Consider the following 24913-nt stretch of genomic DNA (forward strand, 5'->3'; position numbering starts at 1 on the left):
GGTTTTAAACTGATTTCCTAATTCCTACCTCTTCTAATCAGAGATTGTTTTCCATTAATTTTACTATGTTATTAAAATCACTCTGCAGGGACCTCGACTGTATGCTTTAGAAAATGGTTCACAATAATGTAAAGTAAAAAGGTTTGTAGTTAATGGGGTGACACTTGCAAACGTCAGCATGGTCCATTTGAATTTGGTGGAACTTAAGTCTATTAAATGCGCTCCATCATTTACTGACGGTCGCTGGCTAAAAATGAGAAGCTACATTTATCTCCCTCTGTCTTAAATCAACTCATTGTTAAAAACTAATAATAATTTCAAGCAGTAAATCTGCCACTGTTACCACTATAAACTGCACACGTGCTGAACAGGAAGAGCAATAGGCGTAGCGACAGTAACTAAGGTCTCACCTCCCCATCCGGTCATGGAGGAAGTTGCCGCAGCGCCCCCTGCTGCCGAGGAGGACATGGGGTCTAGATCCAACAGGAACCCATCATCGAGAGCACTAAACACAAAGACAGAAAGAGAGAGTTGACATGGGGAATCCATTTCTAATGTAATATTGATGCAGCTCACTTCAAACATTTTGTAATATTGCTCAGTGACTCTTACTTGCTGGGAGTGGAGGTGGCTGTGGCGGGGGCCGGTGCAGTGGGGGTGACAGAGGGTGGAGGAGGTTTGGCAGGCGGCCCGGGGCGAGCAGGGGGCACGGGCGTTGGCTTGGCCGGTGCAGCAGTAGCAGCGGCAGCCGGCGAGCTGTTGTTGGCTGTCGCATCCTGCCGCAGAGAAAGACCCTCGTTAGCATGGTGACCAACACGGTTATGTAAGCTGATGTGATTCAACAGCTTTTTAACACATCAATTCACAATGAATCACTGCCTCTCTGTAGTAGGAACTGCTAAGGGTGAAGTTAAAACTTGAATTAAGCGTTTACAGGTTTTACTTGGTCATACTCAGCTCTGTAAAAATCTCAATTACTGCACTGTATATAAATAAAGACTATCATTACCACCACTACATTATGATTATCATGAAACGTGGCTTACCTTGGTGGGCGACCTGCAAAAACAACGATAGCACATGAGTTAAAGAGTTTAATGATGTACATGCTGAAACATAATGGTTGACACTGACATGGGAGGCAAAGTGACAGCTTAAGTATCACTTTGATGTGTTCAGGCAGACCATGTAGTAAACATCTGCAATTAATGGAGCCACGCTGCACTGCTGAGGCTCCTCCTCAACAAAGCTTTGCTGTTCAACATTACAGACACAGAAGAAGAGCTGAATGTTTCTGAATGGCATGCGTCCAAAGCTTTGTAAGAGCTGGGGCTGATGGGATGACAACAAAGGCGGATGCGTTAGTACTGAAGCTAAAAGGCATGTGTCATAGTGTCATAGATTATGTTCATGACAACGACGATGTAAATTATGTCAAGTAATAAACTGTGTGTTCTATAGAGCTGCATCTTGAACAAAATTCCAGCACACGACTACACAAATGTCAGCTGCTTGTTCAGATGTCATTTCTACAGAATCACTGAAAACCTAATTAGTTTATTCATCACTACAAATGATGGTAAAATCATATTCTCACTTAGAGAGATTACTTACTTATCCTCTCTGTGTTGAGTAAAGACAGAAGAAATGACATTAGAGCAGTTAAAATCACTAGAGCCATTAAATGGTCACTTTAATTGATTATTGAAGAAATATCGGCTCTGAATTACTGCTGGTAAACCATTTAAAAGCGAAACAGGCTGCGGTTATATTTAACTACTTACGGTTTCTTCCCCTCCAGTGTGTTCAGGTGGGTCTCCAGGGACTCCAGAAGACTTTCTGGGGCCTGTAGAATAATAAAGACAGGGTGATGCAACAAGGATGAACACATTATAAAGGCAATGGCTATGGTCAGAGAGGCTGACAGTGCTGATGATACTCCACGATAGAACAAAGTCAAATAGAAATGCAGAAAAGCTGGGTTACTTCTACCCATTATAACTGAGTTGAATGTCTGTTTCTTAGACTATACATCCTGGTAGGATAAGAGTTTGTATATTAACCACATGTTACCACACAGACATCGCATGTGACGTCTGCTCAGGTTGATTTTACAATGGCACATCCTCAAAGATAATAGATGTCACTCAACTGAGGTGGGTGCCCTTATTTTGCCACTTTACAGGGTGTGTTCTTCTCCTTTTTTACAATAATCTAATCAACATTTGACTTGACAGCAACGACTCTCACAACACTTCACTCTATTCAAGTAATCATTCATCATCAGAAGCCCAAACTAGAGCTGCGGGATATCAATATTTTCTGAATTTTCTAAATGTGTCCAAAGCATCAACTTCCCAAAATGATCAAGAACTAAAATATATAGTATTTAGGCATAAAAGAGCAAATACAGTAGTTATAAAACATTTGCCAACACTTCAATCAATTAATTATACCTTATTGAAAGTTATATATTTGTTACTATTTTCTACCTGTTTCAGAAAATGGAACAACGAGAGCAGGATAAAACAAAAAAACAAAAGCAAAAACAAAAAAAAACAACATAACAGAAAGGTTTAATCTTCATGCTCACAGAGAGGACGATGTTCCAGCTGGCCACAATGCAGAGCTGCATGCTCAACCAGGCTAAATGGGACTTTATCACCTCCCGACATGCAGTAAAGAGGACAGTACAGTATCTAGTGGTATTAAGAGGGGCCAAAGCTAATTCAGTCAGTGAAATAAGTCACTAATTCACTTTCCTTAATTCCCTTAATTCCCATTTCCTGGATCCGTCTGTTTAAATCTGTCTAGTCTATTATCCCTAAAACTTTGAGAGAACAACCAGGCAGAGGCTCGTTTTTTGCCTGGCAGTGAGAGCGACAGGTGGACCATTTATCATCCGCAGACTTTAAAGTGTCTGTCCTCACACCCAAGAACAAGGAAGGTTGTTCTGCAAACAAAGGACCAACATAACAGCTCCATTACTGAAATACTGAAATATTGAAATGCTGAAGTGTTTACACACATCCAGCAGTGGTTCTCATCTGAGGAAGCCAGCATAAAAGCTGCTGAACCATCCTCCAATGGATGTGAGAGCAACAGGCCTCCAGGCATATGTTTGGAATATGATCAGCCATGACTGACTGTCAGAGTACTCCCTACATCTACTCACTGCTCTAAAAAATAGCCACAAGTGTGCATGAGTGATTACATAATGACACATTTTCAAAGACAGTCAGATGGTAATATTATTCTGTCTTGTTTGTGTTGATATAATTCACAAAATTGCTGACTGAGATTAATCCACGTTAGTTTTAGGGATCTGCAAGATTGATATAGTTTACTCTCCTGGATACATTCATTGAATTTTATCAGCCTTGCAGTATCTCATTTTTAAAGACAGAGGCCTCAAAGATATGCAGGTTAGGCTGTGAAGATTAATGATGTTATCCTGATGATTAATGGCAGAGTATTGCTTTAAAATCTGGTGCACACTGATGATACTAAGAAAAATGGTGACATCTTTCAAATAGGGTCTCTGACCTTCTGTTTATTTACCGTGTATGTTTCATTTTATCAGGTTAGCAAACCTCTGTTGAAATAAATAAAAACAACTGAATGCAACCAGGTTAAATAATCTTTGGGGGTTGCAGTATCTGTTGTTCGCTTGCTTTCAAGAACACTGTTGAAGAAGGGACTGAAAACACATTATGGCTTGAAAGAAAATGGACATATGTAAAAATTAAGACTCAAATAACTATGAAACAACACTTCAGCATTTTGAGCATTTTCACTGAGAGTTGGATGAGACGATCATCACCACTCTCATATCTGTCCGGTATATATGAAGCTGGTGCTATCAGCCGATTAGCTTAGCTTAGCATTAAGACTGAAACTAAGTGGACCAGCTGAGAAGTCGTCCAGCACACAACTTCCCACAAAACCACAAATACTTGTTTTCACATTTAGTTGTTGTACAGATTAAACCAATGACATATAACATGTTAATTATGTGGTTAGATTTAACTCTCCTTGCACAGACTTTGACAAAATCCCTCGACATGAATGAATGAATTTGGTTCTGGAGGTCTAAAACCCCATCTCCAGTTCAAATACGCTATAATAAAAGAGCCATACATTACAGTATGTTTGATTCAGCATGATGTGGACCTGTTTTCTACCATTAGCTCCTAATGGCCTGTCACGATTGAGTTTTGTCAGACAGCATTACAGCATGCTTTTCATGCAAGTCATCCATACTGCCATGTCTGAGAGAGTTTCCACAACACAACAGTTTAGAAGCCTGGATCTAATTCAGGATCCGACAGTAGAAATCAGGTTTCTCACCCTGGGAGTCACTTATATTGGTCAGTGACCCAAAAAATCAGCAATCAAAAAAGGCAAAAAAATCCTTAAAGTGACTCTATAGCTGTTATGGAGACTCTGTAGCACAACTCTGAAGAACACAATCTGCTATGCATTTATACGGTTGTTGAACTAACACTATGTTTAGCTCAGAGTTCCAGCAGCAGAAAACAGCCGCCTGGTCAGCAGCATCGCTCAGCATATCACAGCTTATCCAATCGGCTCCTCCAATCTCATCATCCCACTTCATCACAGCGTCTGACGTCTGTCTGCTGGGTGTGCACTCGCTGTGCAGCGCGCTTCAATTCAGTGCGCTCAAAGAGAGTTCAAATGTCGACCTTGCCTAAGCTGTTTGCTCCCCAAAGCTAGCTCTGTGCTTACTACTCACACTCTCAGCCTGAATGATCAATCTGCATCTCTGAAAGTGAAAAGAGAGGGGAGGGCCACAGGGGCTGTCAGTCGCCGAAGAGCCGCAGCTCATTGGCTGCACGGAGGAGTGCACAAGGGGTACAGTGAGATTTGCCTCCTTTTTACATCATAATGTGGCTTTCTGTGAATGATCATTATTATTGAAGAGGAGCAATTATGGTCAACAGCAGAAGAAAAAATAGGTGGGAGCTGTAGACATTCACAGGGCATGCAGTACAGTTAGAAAAAAACACAATACTGACATGCTCTGTTAGTATGTAGCCTACAACAACCTCACAGGTCCAACAATAACAATTCATTGAAAACAAATAAAGGTAAAGAAAAGCCTTAGTCAGTCTTACCTGAGTGAGTTCTGGTATGTCATTTTTGTCTATTCCCACTTGCTGTAAAAGATGACAGGCATTTAAATGTCACACTTACCACCAACAAGAAGGAGATTTTGCTGTTATTCAGTCATACAATGTGCTCTGGCGCTACCTCAGCGATTTTGAAGAATTCTGAAACCCGAGTCATCCGTGTCAGGAATCTCTTGTAGATCTCCAGCCCGTCTTTACACTGACTTCTCTTCATCTGGAAAAATTTTTCTGAGCAACACAACACAACAGGTTGTGAAATGTGAATCTTCATCCCAGTTAAGATATTCTCTGTTTTCCTTTTTGTCATCGTGTTCCATGAAAAGGCCAAAAACAACAATGAATTGATCCTTATTGATGACTTGACAAGTAGTGCCTCTTTTTCTAAAGCCTGATATATCCGTCATTGCCATGAACCTCGGCACTGTAGTTTATTTTGAACTGATCCCACACAAATCTGCAGCTTAAAAATAGTCCCCCACAAATGCATCATTTACTCCCATTTGAGTAACTTTTACTAAAAGTACAGTGCTCAGCTGCTTTAGAAAATAACTTCTCTTAAAATAGAACTATGTATTTGTGACCCACTTTTTTCCTTCATCAGTACTGTAGCAACAAACCATTCTGGGCTGAGAGCATGAGACAGGGTAGGGAAATTGGAAAGTATTAAGAGACAAACAAATGTATAAATATATGTATATATAAAGCAAAGCAGTGATTCTTTACCTAGCAGGTTAATTATGCCGTCATTGTAGCAGGCATACAACTTGATCAGATCCTTGAAAAGTAGGAGAAAGCAGGCGTTTATCACGCCGTTGTTCAGCTCCTGTGGATGCACCTACAGACAAGAGGTGCAGATAGGATACAAAGCAGCTTTTAAATGACAAATTTACAGGAAGTATTAGCTGAAAAAGATAATGTCACAGGGAAATACTGATGTAATATATAAGAGGAGTTAGTCTGTGTAGTCTCAGTAGTAGGTTCTTTTAGCCCTGCGAATGAAGATACACCAATTAGAGATATTTCGTACTACACACTGAGGGATAAGAAATATGAAATCTACACCACTAACATACAGTCTTTATTCTAGTTATAGAAGGAAGGATTAAACTCAGCCCTCTGAGAATGGTCCTGCATGTTATAAGGGCTGTAATTGACAAGTCTTCGAAGATGCTCCGACAGCACTAGGCTTTGTTAAACCCAATTGGCTGCTTTCTTCCCACCTATGTTTATCCCTGAGCAAATTCAGATACCTTGCACAGTGACTTTGTTCCCTATTAGTGAGTGTCACTCACATCAAAATCCAGCAGTGCGTCGATCTGGCTCTGTAGGGTGGGCATTCCTTTCAACAGCTTCTCTACTGACATGGTCCTCATCACTCCCTCAGCTCTGCGATGGAGGAAGAAACATAAAGTGTGAGAATTACGCATTGGTTCTAGGACAAAAAGACTCGGATACTTTCCATCTGCCAACACACAGAACAGAGGTGCACCTCTCTGTACCCGTCATATCCACCGATGTCTCTGATCTCTATATAGTCTGAATTTACAGTGCCAGCTTACGTGGCCAGAGGGACCTTGTGTCTGCCAGCTAAACAGAGCTGTCCACTCTGTGAGCATGAGTAATAACCCACTCTGTATTCATCTATGCTCTCAGTGCACACAGTTAAGCCATGCATTTGGCTGGAGGTAGCTGAGTCCATCCCACGCACTAATAGGACCCCAGTGGGATGTGTTTTATTCTGATGGACATGCAAGGCAAGTAAGATGGGGGCATGTTGTGGTTGATAATAATCCTAAAATACTCGTGCAGCAGGATGGTGTTGTGAGGCATGAGAAAACGGTACCCTTTCTTCACTCGGCCAAAGTCGAAAGCCATCTGTCTGTAGGCGAAGGCCTTCTCGTTCAGATAGCGGCTGTAGCGCCTGATGAACGTCGACATGTCGTAGCCTGAGGAAGACACACTCATACGTAAACACATGCACAGTCTCCAATGTCAACTCAGTATGAGGCATTCATAGGCTTCCAAAGGCTTCCAAAAAATATGAAAAAATACGAAAAGATACAACAAACTTTAAAAATGTCTAAAATACCTGTGAGTGGAGTCTTTGCACATTACACCACGGTCTTCTAAAGAAGAGCTCAACATTTTGTAAAATATGATAATTTACTTTCTGTGTGAAAGTTATAAGAGAAGATTTAAACCAGCCTCATGTCTGTATGCTAAGTATGAAGCTAAAGCCAGGAGCTGATAAGCTTTGCATAAAGACTGGAAGCAGGGGTAAACAGGTGGCCTGACTATGTCCAAGGATAAAAATTGCACCTAGTGTTATGTCTTATTTCTTTTCATATTACTTTTTGGCATTTTTTGCCTTCGTTGGATAGTGACAGTAAAAATGATGACAGGAAACAGGGAACTGTCTCCTCTGAATGATCAATGGCAAGATTTCTGCAATACTTTACACTTTACAAAGTTGTTGCCGCTCATTCACTGTTATATACAAACAAGCACACACAGATATACCAGCGAGCTATCACACAGGGTGCTGGGCTGACCCTCCATAGCAATTTTGGGTTCAGTGGTTTGCCCAAGTTGGGATCAAGCCACTAACCCTGTGATCAGTGAATGTCCCGCTCTACCAACTTGAACCACATGCATGCTAATATGAAGCTGGAGACATGAACGACTGGAAGCAGGGGGAGACAGAGGCAAAATTATATAAAGCTTTACAGGTGGTACTGATCTTCTCATACAACTCTTGGCAAGAAAGCGAACGAGCTTTGCCTCCTACAAAGTCAAACTATTCTTTGATAACAAAGTGGACTTTACAAAAGACTTTTATTTTCTCAGCATTATTTCTGATGTGTTAAATGTAATTCTGATTATGTGGGCTTTAAAATCCCTAAAAGGATACGATCTGGCTTTCTGAACTCTGCAGATATTCCGGTCACCCTTGTAGACAAAATGTCCATGACAGACTGTGAACCCAGTGTTTATCACCATGGGAGACGGCATTAATTTCCATGGAGATGGGTTTAATTAAGGGGAGCAGGGATTAGGGAAAGGATGGAATGAAGAATGGCCATGTTGGTTGTAACAAAAAAACCAAACCAAGAACACATGATTTCAATCTAAGCGCTAGAAGGACAGTTAAACACAAGAATAAAGGGGCAAAAGAATCAGAAATACAGGGATGACTCAGGGTAAAAATAATGGAGGGCTCGTTTAGTCAAAGATAGGAAGGAAAGAAATGTCCCTCACCGTGGGAGCCTGTTTTGTCCAGGAAGTTGCTGAGGTTGAACAAGGTGTTTCTTGATGCCAGGAACTGCAAGAATCTCTGCAGGAGAGGACAAATACACAGGGTTTAGCTCTCTGCAAGTCACCGAATGACAAATATGGTGAAATGCCTCTAATGTTGGTGAAGGCAAAGAAAGTTTAAGTTAGTTTAAGTTGGATACTTCATTATACAACACGAGGGTGTACAACGAAAAGGAACTTGGCGATAACCTGTGACTTTGGTGATTATATGGTGGTAAGTGAATGTGCCATAAGCACAGATTACACCACACAGTTGCGATTACACACATCACATCTAAGCAGTCATGGCTTGTTATATTTTTAAGATCATTTTCAAACACATGGCTCCATCTTAAATAGAAGAAAGGAAGTCTTGTTTAATGCTCACAGCTATCTCTCAGGGGCTGTTCAGCACTTTCAGCTCTCTACCCCAAACCTGTGAAAGTGCCTGTAGCAGAAAGTGGAATTAATATGAGAGGTGTGATTCTATACTTGTCTTTTTCTTTAGTGATTAGAGAGAAATGCAGCATTAAAGGAGCAATGCTGCAGCTTTTATGAGTAGGAGGGTGTGAATATCATTTAGACACATGAAGAGTAGCAGGAAATATAGCATAATACGGACAAATCAGCTCCTTCTGTGACACACATGGACATAAAAGCATCTCACACACACACACACACACACACACTGCTGATGCTTATTCAGTGGCTCCATTTACACGCAACAGGGCACAATAACATGAGGGGAGGTTAAGAATGAAAACTCCTCCCTAGAGAAATGATGAGCTAATCATTACATCCCCTCCTCCTTTCATTCTCTCTCTCTCTCTCTCTCACCCGTTAGTACTCTCTCGATCATCATTAGGGACTCAAACACAAACAGGTCTCAGAGGGTACATCATACAGTACATTGCTTGATCAAACATAATTTCATGGTTCACACACATTTATGACGCTGTTCACTTCAGCTTTTGTGTCCATACCACACAGATAATAACACAACAAATGACTTTGTCACACTATTCACAAACAGACGGAGTTTGTTACTGAAATGTGTGTGTGTGTGTGTGTGTGTGTGTGTGTGTGTGTGTGTGTGTGTGCACACCACACTGTGTGGCCTCTGGGAGCACGACTTACCCTTTCTCCCCCCCGGCACCTGCTGTATCAGCTATAAAGGTCAAAACTATTATCCTTACATCACTAAATCTTTTCTGCTTTACATCCAAAGCATGCTGGGAAAGCAGCCCCCTACTCCTGGATTTTGGATTGGGAATAGTGGGTATGGAAGGTGAATTAATGACTAAATGTATTTCTCTGTGTCTTATCATTTTCCATCACCTCCCAGTCTCTCAGGACAAGTTCTCCTTCTTTATTCTTTATATATACATATATATATATATATCTATATATATAATTGCAGTGGCAGCTTGGACACTTTGATGGCCAGTAAAAGAACATCTGTTTAACTCCCTCAGTTGCCCCTTGTTGCCCATTCAGAGCCTTTGTCTTCCTTCAGCTGTGTGGACATAAACTGGGTCAGGGGGTAAATACCATAAAACAGAAGGCCAGTCCCTTTGCAAATACTATGACTGCTATTTGGGTCAAAATTTACAACAATGGTAAACAAAAAGTAAAGAACTAAAGGGTGTTGTGCAGAGAAGACCTTGGGGTGAAGTAATGCCATTTATTCATAAGGTAAACTATAAAAATACATCATTAGCTATTCTGTTAGTGACTGTATGTAATAACCTTTTCTATCAGCAAACAGTCACTGACAAAAGGACAACTAAAAAGACAGTTTTCCCCTTTCATACCCTGGAGGTAGCTTTTCTGCCACTTGACAGCAGCATGACAAGCTGTAAACACAACATTGGCATATTGTCACCTTATATAGTTGTTATGTGTTTGTTGCCTATTTACACATCTAGCATGGGATAGCATTAACATTCACTTAAAATCTGGATGTATGTCCAATATTGACACTCCTTTAAGCTCAGTTTTGGTCTCTTCCAACTTCTACGGGAAATATCTGCACACTAAATGTGCCACAGCTGACTGTTGTTTTCCGTTTGATGCTAGACAGGTAGCATACAGTGGGTGTTTAAAGACTTTTTAGCTAAAAACGTCTGCCTCAGAGACTGGTGAGAGAGCTGAGACTGAACCAAAACAATGACTCTACCATCAGCTTACTTTCAGCCCAAAACAATGAGCTGAAAGACGCTAGAGGTCACTGAAACCTGAGAGGAACTGCAGAGTTGGGTGATAATTCTCTGTGGGTTCATCACTACAAGTGACGCCTTCCACATCACACTTCTTTTGACCCAGTGTTCACATACAAATTAATGAATGAATGCAGCTTTAAGGTCGGCAAAATCACCTTATTCCATACTAACAGCATTGCACTTATATTCTGTAACAACTTGTTCAAGCTCATTGAAGCTAATGACTTTTTGATGGCTGCAAACATACCATCAAATGGTAATATTCTAGATGTCTTGTGTATCATTTTATAACAATGTTCGAAGAGGTTCAAATATGAATTCACTGAGTGGGAGGAGTTAGAAATATAGCATGTTTTACCTCAACATTCATTTTGCTGATTTGTCTTGTGTTTAGCTAACGTAGCATACGTGTTGCACATTTTAACTGTGATATTAGAATGCTGGTAATACATTTCCACCCATTTCCACTCATAACATGACTGAATGACAAAACTACAGCTTGTACTTTACATGCATGAAAGGTCAATCTGTGCTTCTGCTATGGTGTGTTTTTGAGCAGCAATTTGTGTGTCTACTTTGGGTTTTTGTGTGGAATGTTGACTGAGCGGCGATGCCCTTGCACAGCATTGGCCTACTTTACATCTCACAGCTTCCCAGTACAATCAGTATTCTGCTGTCTCTACTGGGGGCTACAAGCACACTATGGTGGTCAGTGGATCAGCGGCGGGAAAGTGCATTTTGCAAGGGAAGATAAATACTTGTCCTGAGTCTAAGACTGCAAGTATGTACTCAGAGTGTGTATAAACAGTATGTTATAACCTCACCTCGTTGCCATGCACCATGAGGTGGTGTGTGGTGATCAGGGCTTTGAAAACCACCACCCAGCTGGCGTTGCCGGCCCTCTCCATCAGCGTGTCGGCCATCTGGGGGACGTTCACGTTGGTCTCTTGGGTGGCCTGGATCAGGTCTGAGGAGCAGTGAAGAGAGGAGGAACAAGATGTCAGATAATAGACATTAACGAATTAAGTGCCAAGTAATGACAACGCAAACCACTGCAGGATGGTGAACGGAGACAGATGATAAATGCGGCGGTACTGAGTCTGGGCTTTGCTGCATTTGACTACTGCACTCTCTCGCATCCTAATTTCACTTCGATTTATCATATGCATTCCCCTGAGCAGAGTTTAATTTAAAATACGCAAAACATCAGCAAATGGAATGAGATTCTTGTAACTGTGTTCAGTGTTAATCAACCTGTTATAAAACTTTTAGTATAGCAGCAAACTGCTCAGCAAATTCTTCCAATTTTGTCAATCAGATGCCTAATTAGTAAATGGCAGACACAGCAAGAGGAGCTAGTTTTTATCGACAGAACCGCCTCTGACAGCTTCCATTTTCCATCTTAATGAAATGTATTTAGATAAATGTATCATGTTATGCCACCACTGCCTGGTATGAGTCACACTAGCTGCTGCTTTGTTCATTTCTGCAGCTAATACCAGCACAGGCAGAGGGGGGATGGAATATTCCACAGCAGAGAAGCAGAGAGAAACCAGCAGGGAAGAAGTGGTTGCAATGTGAATCTGACTGTCAGCCCTACAGACAAACAGACAGACAGACAAACAGACAGACAGACAGCACTAAAAGAACACACCAAGGTTTGAGACGGGCCACATGGTCAATATAGCGGTTCAGAGATCTGACCTAATGCAACACAGCAGATTTCTGTGCTGTAGGTTACTGATAAATCCATGTTGACAGTTCGATGATGGTGAGTGAAAAACCAAACTTTCCAAAAATAAATGTAATGTTTCTGATGAAATAGTATGCGCAGCTAAAGCCACCTATTCCAGATTGTCATAATATAAATATGTTGTTAAATTATCTTCTAAAAAGATACTTAAGCACTGTAAGTTGTTGCTCACATATCATTTATAATTACATATTCATGGGGAGAAGACTTGACAGCATTTCAATGGCAGGACTACAATATAAGCATGAGTAAGTTCACCCAGAGGACAGTCTACCAAAGCTCGGCATACACTGCTAACACCCAATAAATGAGCCCAATCTGTAGTTGTGTGTCCTTCCTCCTGTTTACCAACGTCTGTCAGATAACAGCAAAGCTTACGTGAAGACTATCTGTTGACTGGCAGATAAGAGAGCGGACCTCTACGGCAAACCTCAGGGCGCATCTTCAGCCACAGTGTTGAGGAATGAGATAAGTAGGTGTGTACGCAGAGTGATGGACGGAAAGCGAGAGAAAACACGACCGGCGTCACTTTAAAAGCCTTGATTCAGCAGAGCAGGGCGGACGCAGGGCAACTGCTATTGAGGCCTGTGATTCATTAATAGTGTCATATCCATGTCCGCACATTTACTGCCAGCAGACTGGGAGGCAGCTGAGCGGTGTCTATTGAATTTTCCTCTGTGGCTTAATATAGGCTAAATGCAAGTGCACCTCACACCTAATTACACCTCACACATGGAGCAATCTGTCAGTAGTCATAATGACACGGAGTAATGAGCAGCGGGGAGTTTGGGAACTGAAAAGTTTTAATGGAGCACCAAATGTGCTTTACTATGACTGAAGTGGCTGAATAGTTCCTCAACAAATGTCTGCTAGGTGCCATGCTGTTTTTTATTTAAGAAAATATATATTTGTGAGACTCAGTCTATAGAAATTTTTAGGATTTCAGCAACTCTGTATGGAGACATCAAATGGCCAACGCCTTAAATCTGTGTCTCTGGTTTGCACCGCTATTCCAGTGAAAACCACAAGTGTTGTGGGTCACAATTTCAGTGACTACATGATTATCTATTACTTATTTTCCTCTGTTTTATAATCTATGATCTTATTTACATGAATAAACCAAGTTCACCATGGCCCACAGTAGGTGCAGTTAGAAAGTCAACTGTAAAAAGTCACACTCAAGGTCACTTTGCTTTAACAGCCGTGCTACAAGTCTGCTGGCACTTTAGCTTCCTCTATCATTGCTTTGGTCATGCAGTAATGATTGCTGTGCATGTACTCCTCAGTAGTAATGCAGCAGTTACACACACATAAACACGCACACACATGCACAAACACACACAAAGGGAGGGAGAGAAGGATAATCCCTACAGGGCTGATGAGTCAGCAGCCTGCATCGTCCTACGCTTTTCATCTCTCGGCCTCTGCCTGTCTCTATGTCAGTCTGTCAGTCTCACTCTCAGCCTGTCTCTCTCTCTCTCTCTCTCTCTCTCTCTCTCTCTTTGTATTTCCTACTGTGATGGTCAGTGCTTTTGTCAGACTGTGAGACAAACTGCACTACTACATAAACACTACAAAAATCTACTGTAAATCGTGCCCTAAAAAGAGTACAGTAAGAAAATGAATGTCAAAGAGATTATAGCAGTTTCTTTTCATTATTATTTGTCACCAGTTGGCTATTGGCCAGTTGGCGGTGCTGCTCATCATAAACACTGCGCACAGGAGAATTTCAATGCGTAGCTTAGCATTGGTTTATTTAAAAATGTGCTGGAAATATTTAAACCCGTGGTAGAACAGAATACTAATCCTGCAGAGAGAGAGACAGAGGAACAGGCAGAGACAGTCAGTCTCCGTTGTGATTGAGATGCTGAACAACAGTTCAGCAGGAACCCCTGACTCACCGACTCCCTCCACCTTCCCTCTCAATAATTCATATGTGTGAGTGTGAGCAAGTAAGAGAGACAGAGAGAAAGAGAACGAGTGCAACGCAGCTTGATATGTGGCCCTCGTCGAGCGCTAGCACACACAGATAGTCACGCTGACACACAATTACACGCATGCTTGGATCCATATTCACATATTTCATCCACGTATAGATGGAAGGAGTGGAGTGAGAGGGCGAACCTCCATATTGCCAAGGTTAATTACCATTTAAAGCTGCACCCATCAGTGACTGATCAAATGACAACGTGTAATGTGAAAGGATTTGGTTGTAGTGATGAACCCACAGAGAACGGAGAACTGCCAACTCCTACAGTGGGTTTGTTTTTTCCAGCTCATTGTTCTGGTTTTACGGCCGGCAACTTCACTATTTTGGTGCAGCATGACTTCAAATGAATACTAATGTTGCTCTGTGTCTGCTTGATGTGTAAATAAGTAACTAAGATTCGTCACATCAACATTACAAGATGATAAGTCAATTTTTGTTTACAGCTTGATGCATTGTGGCCAAAAAATCCATTAGTACTTCTTTAAGGTGAGAAAACACATCCAGTATCAACAAATGTCTCTGAGTTACAAATCTACCAAAAAAAAGCTCACTTTAACATTTGATTCATTTCATTAGCATTCGACCTGCTACGTCTTTTTATCTCATTTCTGATATAAAGCTTATGTCTTGTGACCCTGTAATGTTTGCTAAAACGCATGGAGCTGAAAGCCAACGATCCACCAGAGAGACATGAATAACTTTACAGTCCACACTTCACTGTGCTCTCATCACTGATCTCCCCAAGCTCGCTCTTTAGAGTGAGTCTTGATTCCCCATACTACACCATAGCGATGGAGTCTGCCATGTTCACAGAGCATGAAACTAAATGAAACTGAACTCAAACGCTGAGATTGGAGCGATCAGAACTCCAATGGCAAAAAATAGTCCGGACAGATCTATTGGGCAAGTGCTCAAAGAGCCAAATGACACCTAGGTTTGATAGAAGCCTGATGGGAATGTAGAATCAACGGCCGCTGCCATGAAAAAGTGGTGCTGATCCACTTAGAGTAATTGCATAGTGAGTCTTTCCAACTGTAAGAGCAGGCAGTCATCAGCTGGTGATTGCTGAAAGTCACATTTACACTTAGATGTACAGAATGACAGGTGTTCAACAGCACTACTGGAGACCTGCCGCAGCGCACATGCACATGAATACTGTAAAAATAGAGCCTGTGGCACCATTTGCACGACATGTAATATCACAAAATCTATTCTGGCTGTAGCAGCCATATACAAGGCTCCTGTACTGTAGTCCTAGTATGAAATTTCAGTCCCTCGGTGACAGCATACAGAACATGTCCTTCATTTAGGGCCTGGGGATTTTTAGCTGTTACGCAAGGTTATTCGTGACATGAGGATTACAAGAGCCGCTACACCATTCTACACGTTTATTGTATTGTATTATACACACACGCACACTCTAGCAAACATACACGCACACATGCCTGCACATACACCCTCTCCTGCTCTAATTTTACAACCACGGCACCTGAGCCGTCATGGTGCAGGGCACTCTAAACAGACACACGTGCAAACGCGTGGCTCACGTCTGCACAAACACAAACAAACACACAGCCAACGCTTCAGATTGAGACCACATATGAATCAGCATTCTGTCTGGCAGGAGCAAAATTTATGTGCAATACGCAGCCTCATCATGTATGCATGAAATGTCGGCTGCAGTTTTCACAAACTGAAATGGTCCCATGCTACAAGATGACACTGCGGAGGATCACTGTCTCAAAATTAATTCAATTCAAAATTAAGTCAGAATTAATGTGGCCACAGCTTGTTATAGACTATCAGAACATTATTGTTATCTGAAAACTATTTAAAAAAAAATAAAAGCATTGCATTCATTGAGATATTCTTTCATAACAAACTAATCTAAAACAACTCTGCTTCTGCAATTTCAATCTTTGGAGAGCAGCTTTGTGTCCCTGAGCACGCTCCATCAGGGCTATGGTTCTTTGTTCCCAGCTGCATGAATAAAATACACTGGTTAAGTGGAGCTTTCAGCTAAATGCAAACAAGCTAACAATGACAGTGTTCAAATGCTGATGTTCCACAGGTACGTTTACATTGTTCACCGTCTTCACTTACTGTGCTGTTATGCTTACAGTTACAGTAATGAGCACTAACACCAACTACAGCTGAGACTAATAGGAATGTCTTTAGTTTAGCAGGTAATTTGTTATTTAACAAAGTACCTGATGAAAACTCAGGGGATCACTACGGTACGGTTCATCCTGTGGAGGGCATGAATGGCAACACAATCTATCTCTATGGCTCACTCACATAATTTGGGCTCTTTTAAAATGAAACAACATATTTGAGGACAAATAAACTAATTTAAATCTTTTGTAAGAACCAATGAAGTGGGAGCCACAGACACAATTGGGAAGGAAAGTATTGATTGATTAATGCATTGTTGGTTTTGGTCTTTTTATGGGATCCCTTTACAGTGAAATAGAATAATGCCACATCTCCCTTTAGCAGGTGACCCAGTGGGCTTGTATTGACTGAGATCCTCAACTCTCATGCTCTGGACTCAGTGAGCTCTACTGACCTCGCACAGTGTCACATAACAGTCACGTAATACCACAACAGGATGCCCTGAAGCATCTGCCACACCCGATTTAAAATAGCACCCTTTAACATGTCAATACCTGTAAATGATATCAAAGCCACTGTGTGAGTTCAACTGAAGGTAAACTGCCAAGCGTGCATGAACCACAGGACATATTTCATTACATACGTAAGCCTGCACAACACACACGCAATGCCCTCCTCAAATTTGTCATGGACGATTTTTACAACTGTACCAATGAGCACCAAAAGGGACATGCCAAGGTGGTTTCCTAGGCAACAGGCTCACATATTTGCAGTGGCATCAAGGATGCAGTGAAATTCCTTTGAAATCATCTTCACAGGTGCAAGCTCCCACGGCAGCAAACTGACAGGGGTCATCTAGCCAAAGCCAAATGTGTGTGAGTCATACCAGCCTGACCACTGCTGAAACCTTCAACACTGAGCTTACATACACGAATACATAGTAATACCTTTTAACGAACAACCTAATCTGAGAATTTATGTTATTTAATATACAGCAGAAATGTGTATGTTTTCTTAAATTTCATACAGAGCGTGTAAGGTAGAGTAGAAGTGTGTAGTAGCGTTTCTGACTGGTGCATTCAGTAAGCATTTTATCTATGTGGTGCAGAACGCAATACAAGCCATGAGCGCATGAGTGATGCTTTGTTGAGCTACACATGAACGGACCGTGAAAGCACAGAGTGTATTTATAGCTCCTCTCACCCTCAAGCAACATACAAGGGGAGAAAAAAAAAAAAAATACCCAGAATGCACTCTGTCCCCAGCGTAGCATAGCACCAATGTGGTGCAGCAGTCAAACAAACAGGAAGCCATTGAGATCCAGACACTGTGGAAGCTGGAAGTGACATCTGAGGAATAAGCTGGCATCCCACACGATGCTGCTGCTGCTGCTGCTGCTGGTGGCCAAAGATAGCTGTGCTGCCTTCACATAGGCGCTTTGGCTTTCAGTGACATTTCACTCAGCTATCGATGGAATTGTCGTTTGTTTGCTATGATGCAGCTCATGGGTGGAAAATCCTACATTCATTCAGTTTCTATGAAAAGTGTATTGTGTCCACTGTGAAATAACAAAAACAGACTTAACATTTACAACTTTTTAAGTAAATATCAGGGACATTATTTCATTTTCATTTTACTGGACTAACACATTAATATAGGAAAGGATATCAAAGCCACTGTGTGGGAGTACAAGTGAGGGAAAACCTCCAATAATGCATTAATCATAAAAGACAGCATAAACACAAGCCTGCACAACACACGTGCAAACTCTTCATATTTTTCTAAGATAGATTTTCACATGTACCAATAACAATTAATGGGGCCATGTCGAGGTTGATTTTATTGGAATTCTAAGAGTGTGTTTGCAAGTTTTAGCTCTTGATTTGTGGATGTGGTTTTCCTACCTTTTCAGGCAGCCACTGGTTTCCATTCATTTCCATTCACATGCCATTTCCTGGCATGCCATTGCATTCATGAAAATCAAGTAGCACATTCATTAAACTGACTTTAGTTGTAAGTGATGTTAGTGTTATATACTGTAACTTATGCTGGAATGCATAGAAACTTATTGACAAGTGCAACTGCAGAATACATTTCAGTTTTTCAAACACAGTGGCATGGTTAGCGAAATGATTAGCTGTGGAAACATGATTTGTAATAAATCTTTGCAATCTCTCATATGAAGGGAGCTTTGTTCTAGCTAGTCTAAGAAAAGTAAACGTTTTGGGGTCAGGCAGGAAGCTATTAGCCTCGAGTTTCGCTTTACGGGAGTCACCATCTTAATGTCATGGCCGTCACCACTGGTTTTTGGAACTAGAAGTGATGTTTGTTCCACCGCTATTTGGCTAGTCACAACACAGTCCTGCCCAAAAGAATACCCTGCTGTATCATTTTGTTTCCCATAAATGGGAACATCATTTAATAAATGAATATTCATTTAATTTAAGGAGGCAGACACAGATATCCATCCCGTGTGCTGGACCAAATGATGCACCCCAGACAATTTTCTTCTGGATTGTTGGGCTTTTTTTCTGACAGAGAAAAGTCTGTATCTGTATGGGTCCTATGAGACGTCCGTCCAAGGCTGAGGACGCATGAAGAGGGCAGGTGGGAAATTAAGAATGAAATAAAGAGGTGCAAACAATTTGCTCCTACAGAACTATTAAAACCAATCATGCCATACTGATTGTTTTCTATACATATTTTCAGCAATGAATTTGGCCATATATGTTTCTGGGAAATGTAGCAGTATACAGACTAGGTCATTTTCCCCTCCATTAAACTCAGTCCATTAAAAGCCAAATTGGAGCTATCACTTAACATTTAACATTCAAGTCTAATTTGGGCCAAATATGCTCAACAGAAATCTGTTCAACTGATGGTAACTGAAATGGTTCAAAACTATCAAAAGAAATCAAAAAAGAAAAGAAATAAAGTCCTTGAGCTGCACAGTCAAAACCAAAAAACACAAGAGAAAAAGTGTGAATGAATTCAGCAGTCTAATGTAAGCTATGATTGTCAGCATGTCTGACTGAGCAGCTTTCTACCTACAGCAGCAATAAACATGAGTTTAAGGGGTTACATATGGAGAAGTCTAACACATCCACTGTGAAGTGTGTTCATGCTGTGACTTAGCATGTAAGCCATGTTACTGGAGTTCACTGGCTACTATTAGCAGCTCTGTGCTGCTCTTAAATGCACTCAGAGGAGTCAGCAGGTGTTACCCAAGATAGGCTTGTCAAAAGCATCAGTCCTCATCCTGAAGCTTTAACTCTTGAAATGTTAAAAGTAAAAGCAAATGACTGCATAAATATATTAAATAAATAAACACATTCAAGTTTTTATCCTCAGACTAATGAGCTCAAGGACATGGCGACCGCCAAACAACATCAGAAAAAGGGCTGAAAGGCATGAGAAGACGTAGGCGGCATTAAATCAGTTTAAAATAGTCTCCCCGGATCTTGAGTAGATAATGGTCTGATAGTAGCTGTATGGGGATCCTGGTCCCAGCTCATTAATCTGGACACACACTGTTGGTAAAACAGTCCACCTCCCACACACTGTTTGACATCAGAGGCATTCTGGAGCTTGCAAGGATACCCACTGTGAGATCAGCACTGCAGTACATGCTGGGCTCTCTTACCGACCTCCTTTCACATTCCTCTGTTCAATGAAAGTCAAGCGCTGCACAGACCCATCCCAGAGCTTACAGTGGTATGGAAGGAAGAGAGACACAGCAGCATGAGCGATGAACACAGTGGGAAAGGCAGAAGGACCAATTGGACCTTGGATATATGAGGACCAATTGAAGGATGAGAGAAGCTGGAAGATGCTGCTGAACATTTCTCCTCATACACACAAGCAGTGTTAAAAGTGACTCATACTAAAAACAACTACTGACACTACTGGTGCCATGTCCCACTGCTGTCAGTTAAAACACTAGAATCCAGTCTTAACTCGCACCTTTGTAGACTGAAGCAGCATGATAAGATAACTAGCAGCAGTTTCAGTGAAGATATCCACACTGACAGCGTTAGGTCAGCAAGTGGAGGTGCTTAAAGAAATGTTTCTTTCCATCAGTTTTACTGACATTGTCATGCCACCCGTCTGCTTCTGTTGTCAAAAATGTATTTTAACTTCAATATTTTCGATATTGATGCTGCTGTAGGAGTGAAGACAAGCTGTCTAAATCCTGTTGAAGCTTCTCTGCCAAGGTATTTTTGGACGGACACGACGGCTTCAGATACTGTTGCCAGGAGACATGAAGCTCTTTGTACACATCTGGCTGCTTAATACCTGAAGCAAAAACTGCATAACCGCAAAAACAAATTGATCACAAAGGAGATGCTAAGAACCTTAATATTTCTAGATTGCCATCGGTTAGTTCTTTGATAGCTGATATTTGCAGTGACAACTATAAGCCAGGTTTTTAGGGTTAGATTGTTCATTGGTTTGACATTTTGGGAAAAACACTTAGATGAGAAGATCGATACAGACCATCATGACCCCTCCCCACACACACACACAAGGAAGATTGCCTCTCAAATGTATTCAAACACATTGACGGTGACTCATGTGGTAACAGCACCTTAGGAGCCAAAGGGGACTCAGCATGCTGTTTATGTTTCTCCTACCAAACCCACCCACTTCACCAAACACACACACACACACATACACACACACACCCAGCAGCTCATGTATCCTGCATTTGCTCTGAGCAGAGCATAATCGCATCACGATGTTAAAAAAATCTGTTAATTGGAGTAGCTGGATTTAGAGCTGCAGTAGAACTGGTGATAATTATTGCAGCAAACAGACAGAATCTGAGCCATGATGCTTGATCACAAATGACGTTACTGAGATGAACATTGTCTGGATTTAAATGTTGAGTGGATGTGAAGAGGAGAGAGAAGCATCGACAGCGAGAGAGGGAAAATGATACCATACATTTTCAAAAACATAACCTTTCAGCTATAAACCTGTCCTGGCTATCTTAACAGCAGGAGCATTAAGAGGTTAGGGCAATACGAGTAGCAGCAGATACAGATGGAGGCTATTAGCAGCAGCAGGACTGGTGGTGGGGCCTGTCTTTGGAAACAGAGCCATCTTCATTTGGCAGACATTCAAACCCTGTTACAGTAGTTCACTAGCCGTGTCCCTCTGAGCTGCAGACACCCTGCATGTCCTCTGATCCATGCTCTGGGCCCTCGGATTCACACTGAGAAGCAGCTCAGTTATTATCCTGACCAAACCAGAAAAACGCTGCCTCCAAATATTCTTTGTAAGCCCCTTTTTCTGAATCAGGCCAAATCAGAAATGGTGCTTGTTGCACATTCAGTTGCCTCATGGTGGAAGTAATAGCAAAATGGGCCATTTGAAGAAAGCAATCATTTGGCAGCTGCCGTATTGGGTTGGAAATTGAGCAGAAGAGACCTCCGCTACCCTGCAGCAGAATGAGGTAGAAAAAGCAGACATTCAACTGACAATTTAATTGATGCATTTGCCAGACGGCACTCTGTCATCAGTAAAATGATGTATTTACCTTTACTAGCATTCAGTGGTCAGGATTACTGCCTGACTCTCATCCCACACATCAATATATCATGATTTAGTCACAGTGAACATGGCGTGTGCCTTTCCTCGCTCCATCTTGAACCCCTGAGTTGTGTGCCTGCCAGCGTGCCAGATGGTCACAACAGTGCATCGAGATCATCCAACAGCTAACTCTACTCTTGAGTTTAAAAAAAAAGGAAAGTATTTTTCCTGAATAACCCACATTTCAGGGTGGTCATTGTATTTCTGTCAAGCACGAATAAACCTTTGAAAAATGACCTGCTACAGCATAACGTCCACTACAGTAAGGTTAGTGCAAGGACTCTTACTTATTATATTAAGATATATTTTCCCATTAAAAACATTGCAGAAAAAGTCAACAGGGTTCCTTTGATTTATAACACAGATGCTTTTACTCTATGGCACAAAACAGCACAGGGGTCCTGGTGTAACTACACACATTGGGCTTTCACATTTTCTTCCCTGCAATAATCTTCTTTGTTCACAGTAATCATCCTTATGCCTGGAGAACTTCAGCCCATTCATGCAGCTGACTCACAGCTGCACCTCCTCCTCTGCACCACCCTGCTCATCTTCAACAAAAAAAAAAAGGAAAGGGAGGGGGGGGCAATTTTGGATCCTCAATCAAGTCTCAAATCAAGTTTTCTCTGGAATATCGCCAGCACCATGCTACACACATGTAGATACCACGAGCCTTCTGCAAGACACACTCGGGCCGCGCGGGGCGTCGGGCAATCTGTGCTGCTGACTGAGCTCTAATCTTTTAAGAGTTTAGAGGACTTCCGATCTGTATCGCAGTCATCTGTCAGGCTCTTCAGATAAATGACAAACGGGTCTATAAATGTGTGCCAAACATTTTTAGAGGCACATATCTGGGATTGCTTTTTCTTTTAGATTTACTTGTCCATAGAGTCAGCAGTCTGAAGACACGAACCATGAGGTCACAGTCCACTTTCCTGAGAGTTAAAGGTTGTAAGGTATAAGACAAACTAACCTTAGGAGAAGTGTATAAAACAACAGCTCTGTTAATGCCTGCATCTCTGATTTTTAATATCGTCTATTTAAGAAGGACCAGAGCTCTCTGATTTTTGATTATCTGTCTTTTCCCTGTCTGGGGGCTTTGGGTCACAGCATGAGGAGCTTACTACCCTGCTGCTCTCTGTTTGTCTCTTGAACTCCATCAGCCGAGCAGCAGACCAATACACATTTAGCCGTTAGTGGGACAATCCATGAGAAATTATTTTTAGACCATGGACACAATACAACACAATACAACACATGGATGCTCTAAGTATTGTGGTGTTACAGTTAGTGTTTACCTTAGGTTTTATGCATGGTGTTGTTTTGATAATGCTGATCAGATTATTTCATTTATGTCCATCCGCCTGGTGGAGCTCACGTGGAGAATGACAAACACGCAAAGGAAAGAGATATCTTCACCATCTTAATTGAATCTATTACTGTCACATTTCAGTCACTGAAAGGAGCGGCTCTCTTCAGATTACGGCCAGAGGCCCAGAAAATATGGAATTATAAAATAACTTATTATATAAGGGGGAAATCAATAATATATTTCCGGCATGGTAATACAATAAAACATGTAAAAGACTTCAGTAATAGTCGGATTGTCCAGGAGCTGAGGATAGTGAATCCATGGGACTGTATGTCAGCAGAAAGTGCCCGTATTCGTGACAGACCACATTAGCTTGATGGGAAGATCTTTGAAGTGGAATAGGAGGCTAATTATGAAGATGACTGATTATGTCAGTTGGTTAAGGAAAATAAAAGGACCTTAAAAACAGTTTTATCTACATGGATACTATAGAACATGAAAAGCTTCAGAACAAAACAGATTAATAGCTACTACGGTGGCTGTAATGAATACTGTACGTGAGAGTAAGAGGGAATGAAGCCGCTGTATGTGAAACAGGATAGTACAGCTGTGGAGGCAGGCACGTCGCACCCGTGGGTATTATGGGTGTTGTGACACCCACATTTCACAGAAACATGACACCCGACAAGCTACTGGCAGCTCACATTATTTAGCTACATGGTTAGGCCTTAGTTACATTATATTTTAAATAGACTAGATATTTTCTGTCGTACTGTTAGAAAGTGTTATTTTTTTGTTTTTTCTTACAGCGTTTAATGGATGAAATAAGCTAAAAAGATAAGAAAAATAAGGAAAACATAATTAAATGCTAAAAAGTCATTACTTAATATTATGGTATACTGAATGCTAGTGAAGAAAGTATCTCGGAGTGAATGGCGTGGTGCTACAATGTACATTTGAACTCAATATTATTCACATTTCGTGGTGAAAAAATGTAGAAATTCATTCATTCATTCATTTTGGTTTGTCATGTTGTGGAGACTGGGCAAAGGTGGGGGTGCTGTGGTGCTCGTGTCTCACCCCTCGAACCCCCACACTTTTAAAATGGCTGCTCCACCCCTGTGTGCAGGATCCTGACACGGTTCTACGGCAACAGGTTCCACTGACAGCGAACATGAATATTTCTGCTGGTGGCTACTGCACGTTTTTCAGTTGCTTCAAGCAGCACGTTGGCCAAATGTCAGCTGTGGATAAAACTGAATATAATGTCAGATAATAGCCTTAAGGCAGCTTATCCAATGTGACATTAATTCACCTCTCACATATTTGCTCTAGCACTTTACTCATAAAGAGGAAGTAACCAAACAAACCTGGACTCTGCTTAAACTGAAGGATTTTCCATCTAAATGGATCCAAGATGTCTGTAGATTTTTTGGTGAAACTAAACTGAGCTCTGTTTGCTGTCAGTTTCATCATGAA

General features: G+C 41.4%; 1 protein-coding gene across 1 annotated transcript in view; it reads right to left on the reverse strand.

Annotated features, from left to right (window-relative positions):
- The window catches only part of LOC139205035 (clathrin coat assembly protein AP180-like), a 40168-nt gene that overhangs the window by 12980 nt on the left and 2275 nt on the right, over positions 1 to 24913 (reverse strand). Inside the window, exons 2-12 of the mRNA XM_070835110.1 lie at positions 11494 to 11636; positions 8412 to 8487; positions 6997 to 7099; positions 6446 to 6539; positions 5877 to 5988; positions 5275 to 5381; positions 5139 to 5180; positions 1785 to 1846; positions 1047 to 1059; positions 613 to 776; positions 411 to 505 (exon numbers count right to left, since the gene is read on the reverse strand). Coding sequence (XP_070691211.1) covers positions 411 to 505; positions 613 to 776; positions 1047 to 1059; positions 1785 to 1846; positions 5139 to 5180; positions 5275 to 5381; positions 5877 to 5988; positions 6446 to 6539; positions 6997 to 7099; positions 8412 to 8487; positions 11494 to 11636 — 1011 coding nt within the window. The remainder of the gene's footprint in view (positions 1 to 410; positions 506 to 612; positions 777 to 1046; positions 1060 to 1784; positions 1847 to 5138; positions 5181 to 5274; positions 5382 to 5876; positions 5989 to 6445; positions 6540 to 6996; positions 7100 to 8411; positions 8488 to 11493; positions 11637 to 24913) is intronic.

This window comes from Pempheris klunzingeri, chromosome 8 (genome assembly GCF_042242105.1).
Source record: "Pempheris klunzingeri isolate RE-2024b chromosome 8, fPemKlu1.hap1, whole genome shotgun sequence".
Classification (NCBI taxonomy): Eukaryota; Metazoa; Chordata; class Actinopteri; order Acropomatiformes; family Pempheridae; genus Pempheris; species Pempheris klunzingeri.